Source organism: Homarus americanus, unplaced genomic scaffold (genome assembly GCF_018991925.1).
Source record: "Homarus americanus isolate GMGI-L3 unplaced genomic scaffold, GMGI_Hamer_2.0 scaffold16430, whole genome shotgun sequence".
Lineage (NCBI taxonomy): Eukaryota > Metazoa > Arthropoda > Malacostraca > Decapoda > Nephropidae > Homarus > Homarus americanus.
In genome coordinates this window covers 2138833-2144038 of record NW_024729259.1, presented here as the reverse complement: position 1 = coordinate 2144038, position 5206 = coordinate 2138833, and the positions used below count along the sequence as shown (strand labels likewise).

The 5206-nt window shown below is 46.8% G+C and overlaps 1 protein-coding gene across 1 annotated transcript in view; it reads left to right on the top strand.

Annotated features, from left to right (window-relative positions):
- The first annotated feature begins 1493 nt into the window (after positions 1 to 1493).
- Positions 1494 to 5206, top strand: part of LOC121866581 — an 11779-nt gene continuing 8066 nt past the window's right edge. The window contains exons 1-2 of the mRNA XM_042366352.1: positions 1494 to 2146; positions 2749 to 3355. Coding sequence (XP_042222286.1) covers positions 2087 to 2146; positions 2749 to 3355 — 667 coding nt within the window. The 5' untranslated portion in view covers positions 1494 to 2086. The remainder of the gene's footprint in view (positions 2147 to 2748; positions 3356 to 5206) is intronic.

Here is a 5206-nt window from a genome sequence, read left to right as displayed (position 1 = left end):
GTCTTGGCACTATTTCACTGCTATTATATTCGTCCGCTTTTTGTTGAATTTTTAGTGAACAAATTTTAGCTTTTTTTTTCCTATTTTCGTGTCTTCAGAAATTCGTATTTTCTTGTAATTTAAGATGTTGAGAATATATTAACTGATTCACTTAAGGGAAAAAATAACCTTAAGTTCAAAATGGCACCGAAACTCTACCGTAAGGTGTGGGTGAGGCAGATTAACTTACGTGTGTCTGAAGTTACGGTGAGTTGGGTGGCCTTAAGGAAGTCCCTGACGGTCCGTTATTTTTAAATTCTCGCGTCCGTTATTTTCGAATCCTGGTTCCGTTATTTTCAAATTCAGGATCCGTTATTTTTATAGCCTTCGTCCGTTAATTTTTGTAAAACCTTGGTCCGTTCTATTTATACCCGGGTTTGGTTATTTTTCAAATCTGATTCCGCTATTTTTGTGGCCTTTCTCGGTCATTTTGTATTCCGGGTTCAATATATCTCAAACCTTTGTGTGTTACTCTTCAGACTATTAACTCTATTTCCTAAACCTGTTCCGTCAGTGTTCGTTACTTTTATCATTTTTATATAGCGGTTATTGAGTACACAGTGACTTCTACCGCCTTTTCACTCTTCAGTAACGCTGACGTAAAATATTCAATATATCACATTATATACAAACGACGGCCAGAATAATTATACCAATAAAAATTCGTGCGCCAGGCAGCGAAGGATCTTCCCCCATTTGATTTTACAGCCAAACTAAACTAATAAATTTCCTGAATCTTGTTTTTATTATTTTCTGGGCTTATCGTCACTTAAGGTTATCAGTAGTGAATTATAAATAAATGTCAACCCAGAGTTTGTGTATTTCCTCGTAAGGATTCACGCTCTGGTGTAAAAATCATCAATAATTCACCTCAAAACACACTCCACTGCCGACGTAGCAGGTTGACGCCCGTCCTGATAAATGCCAGGGTCGTCCACGCGTTCTATTTCATGGATGCGGCGTCGACCTTCATACACCCACATCTCGTGCTCATATTTTTGCAAGTGAGAATCGTACCGTTACTAAGATGCACCCTCTCATTATCTGATCAAGGAGGAGAAAAAAGGATTAGCATATGATGATTCGAACTGCCAGAGAATCACGAGTGTTGGTCTCTTGCCAAGTCTAAGTCAGGGTCGCACACACGCCTCCGGAAACAGGATATTATGCATTTGATGTTCCCTAAAAAATGGCGATAAATACCAATTTTTAAAAGTTCGCATGATAATTCTTTTTTCTGAGAGAATACAGTAACCCACCGGAATATTTGTTTAAAGTAAAGTTTCAGTATAATATTAACTTCCATTTCCTTCTTCAAGACTTTATTATTTTTATTGCTTAAGTGAAATAGTTGAGTTATTATACTTTCGTGAAGAGTTGAAATGACGTGGTAAGAATGTTAAGAATCAGGTTTCAGGTCATTACTCCCTTTTCTTGTGGCGTTTCAGATCATAAGTCAGTAAGAGAAGATAAATTAAGATAATATCAGGTTACAGTCGTGCAAGAAAAGATGATTCATGAAACGCCTGAAATAGCTATAAGATTCTTGAAGCAACTGCAAGAATCCTGAAACAACTGTAAGAGCCCTGAAGCACATGTGCCATTATCGAGACGCCTGAAATAGCTGTGAAATTCCTGAAACATTTGAAACAGGTGTAAGGTTTCTGAAACAAACTGTAAGAATCCTGAAAAGCCTGAAGTAAAAAATCTTACCGCAGATGAAGCCTCAGGACAAGGAAGCCTCTCCGGGCAACCCTCCACCACCGCTGACATTTCCTGAAGCCCCCTATAACCCCTGAAACGTGCTGAAGCATTCAGAGGCCTCCCGAAGCCTTTTGAAGCACCCCGAAATACCTGAAGTCTGCTAAAGCCTTTTTTTAAATCCCATGAATATTGCTGAAACATACTGAAGCTATCTGAAGCCCACTATAGCCTCTGAAGCCTGCTGAAGTGACCTGACTCCTCCTGAATCCCGTTGAGTCATCCTGAAGTCCCCTGAAGCTTGCTGAAGCCCTTGGGGAGGGAGGTTCTCGACTTCAGGAAGGACATGGACTTGTCTGTGTTCATCTTCGTCGTCCTCACGCTCAGTCATCCTCCACGAGTTAGGGTGAGTCCTGGACGGGAGGAGGGGAAGGAGGGAGGAGAGGGAGGGAGGAGGGGAAGAAAAGAGGGAAGACGGGAAGAAAGGGAGGAAGGAAGGGGAGGAAATGAAGGAAGGAAGGAAGGAAGGAAGGAAGGAAGAGGAAGGGAGGAAGGAAGAGGACAAGAGGGAAGACGGGAAGAAAGGGAGGAAGGAAGGGGAGGAAATGAAGGAAGGAAGGGAGGAGGGACGGAAGGACGGAAGGAAGGAAGGAAGGAAGGAAGGAAGGAAGGAAGGAAGGAAAGAAGGAAGGGAGGAGGAAGGGAGGAATAGAGGAAGAGAGGACAAAGAGGGAAGACGGGAAGAAAGGGAGGAAGGAAGGGGAGGAAATGAAGGACGGAAGGACGGAAGGACGGAAGGACGGAAGGAAGGAAGGAAGGAAGGAAGGAAGGAAGGAAGGAAGGAAGGAAGGAAGGAAGGGGGGAGGAAGGGAGGAATAGAGGAAGAGAGGAGAGGCATTATTATTTTGGGTATTGAGTCATTAACACCATTACACTGTTATTAAATCGTTTACACCACTACACTACTGACAAGGTGTTTCACTGTATGTTCTTACTCTTGTGTTACAGGTCACAAGGTCGACGAGAGAGAAGCGTCAGGTACCAGCAGGTCATCCTTCAGTGTCCTCCAGAGATCCTATACCAGTGGCCTTCAGAGATCAACAGGTATCCAGAAACCAAGCTTCAGGGGCCTTCAGGGGTCAGCAGGTGTTCAAAGATCCATTTCCTTCAGGGAGTTTCAGGACCCAACAGGTGTTCGGCGCTTCAATTTCTTCGGTGGCCTTTACAGACCAACAAATGTCCAGTACTCTCACTTCAGAGGCCTTCACAGACCAACAGGTGTCCAGATCTCTCACTTCAGGAGCCTTCGGAGACCAACGACTGTTCAGAGATCCATTTCCTTCAGGGAGTTTCAGGACCCAACAAGTGTTCGGACCTTCCATTTCTTTAGGGACTTTTGGAAACCAACAGGTTTCGAGACCTCTTTCAGGGACCTTCAGAAACCAACAATTTCCAGCAAATACTTCAGGAGCAGGTATCATTGGCCTTGTAGCATCCAATGACTTCCTCCGGCCATCCTCAAATCCTCCGTCAGAGTCCTTTAGGAGCGAGGGAGCGCTGCCACGGGACCTTTCAACCTTCTCTGTCATCCTGTCGTCTGAACCTCACTATAATGGTAGGACTTCCTCACCTCAGCTCCTATAACCTCCTCCAGGTAGTTCCTTCACCTTCAGGTAGTTCCTTCACCTTCAGGTAGTTCTTCCACGTATGCCTGTCTTTATTAAACACTCAGACAGGTACACCTATTTTCACTAGACCAGCCACCACGTCAACTTTGAGCCGACACAGCGAGGTCTTAGATCATAGGTCCTGGGCAGCGAGGCGTGTGTCCCTAGACCATGGGCGTGGCGTAGGAGCTACATCAGGCGTGGGAGCAGGACCGACTGGTTGGCCCTGAAGGTAGCTCGTAGAAGGACATTGGTGGTAGAGGTCATTGGATCGACTCCGCCGGTTTAGACTGTAGGAGGACCAAGCCCCTACCAGTCTCTCCAATCTGATCACCCTGTCCACTGCGGAAGACCCAACCAGTTCACCCGGTACCAGTCGGGGTAGTGTTGTGGAGTCATGGTGATCACAAGAAGACATAACACAACAGTTTTACATCCCGTTCGTAACACAACAGTTTTACATCCCGTTCGTCTTTGCCTCCCCTACCACCACCTTTCTCGTATCGGTCTCATGTTCTGGTTGGTACTGAGACAGTTTCATACTCCATCCCGGACACTACCACCACCACCCTTCCTCCATCCTGCCATTACCTTTAACTCTCTACTGACCACACATTACACATTCACTCACGACCACACATTACTACACCTCTCACTGCCACGACCACACCACACACACCCTCTCACTGCCACGACACACACACTACTACACTGCCACGACCACACACTACTACACCCCTCTCACTACGACACTACACACTGCCACGACCACACACACTACTACACCTCCTCACCACAGCCACGACTGCCACGACCACACATTTACACCCTCTCACCACACGCACACTACACCCTCACTGCCACGACCACACACATTACTACACCCTCCTCACCACGACCACACACTACTACACTCACCTGCCACGATACACACACACTACACCTCTCACTGCCACGACACACACACACACACTCACTACTACACCTCTCACTGCCACGACTGCCACACACACACATACTACACCCTCTCACTGCCACGACCACACACACTACTACACCCTCTCACTGCCACGACCACACACACACACACCATACACCCTCTCACTGCCACGACCACACACTACTACACCCTCTCACTGCCACGACCACACACACTACACCTCTCACTGCCACGACCACACACACTACACCCTCACTGCCACGACCCACACACCACTACACCTCCTCACCGCCACGACCACACACACACACACACCTCTCACTGCCACGACCACACACTACACACCCTCTCACTGCTATGACCACACACATTACTACATCTCACTGCCACGACCACACACACACTACACCCTCTCACTGCCACGACCACACACACTATTACACCCTCTCACTGCCACGACCACACACTACTACACCCTCTCACTGCCACGACCACACACACTACTACACCCTCTCACTGCCACGACCACACACATTACTACACCCTCTCACCGACATATCATCGTCGCCGGGGGTCGTCTTCAACACATACCTTCACTAAAAACCCACAACGATGATCATGATAACAGATAACAAGGACCTGTAGCAGTGACCAGGTAAACAGAGAATAGGTGTAGGTGTGTGTGTGTGTGTGTGTGTGTGTGTGTGTGCGTCAGGTGAGTAGAGGTAAGAACACATAATCACTGACCAAGGTAGTTATCTCTTGTGTCCACCAGTGTCATTAATAACCAAATCCTCCGCTGCGCCACAACAAGGCTGCAACTCTGGACAATAACAGAACATATTGATTATCGGACACT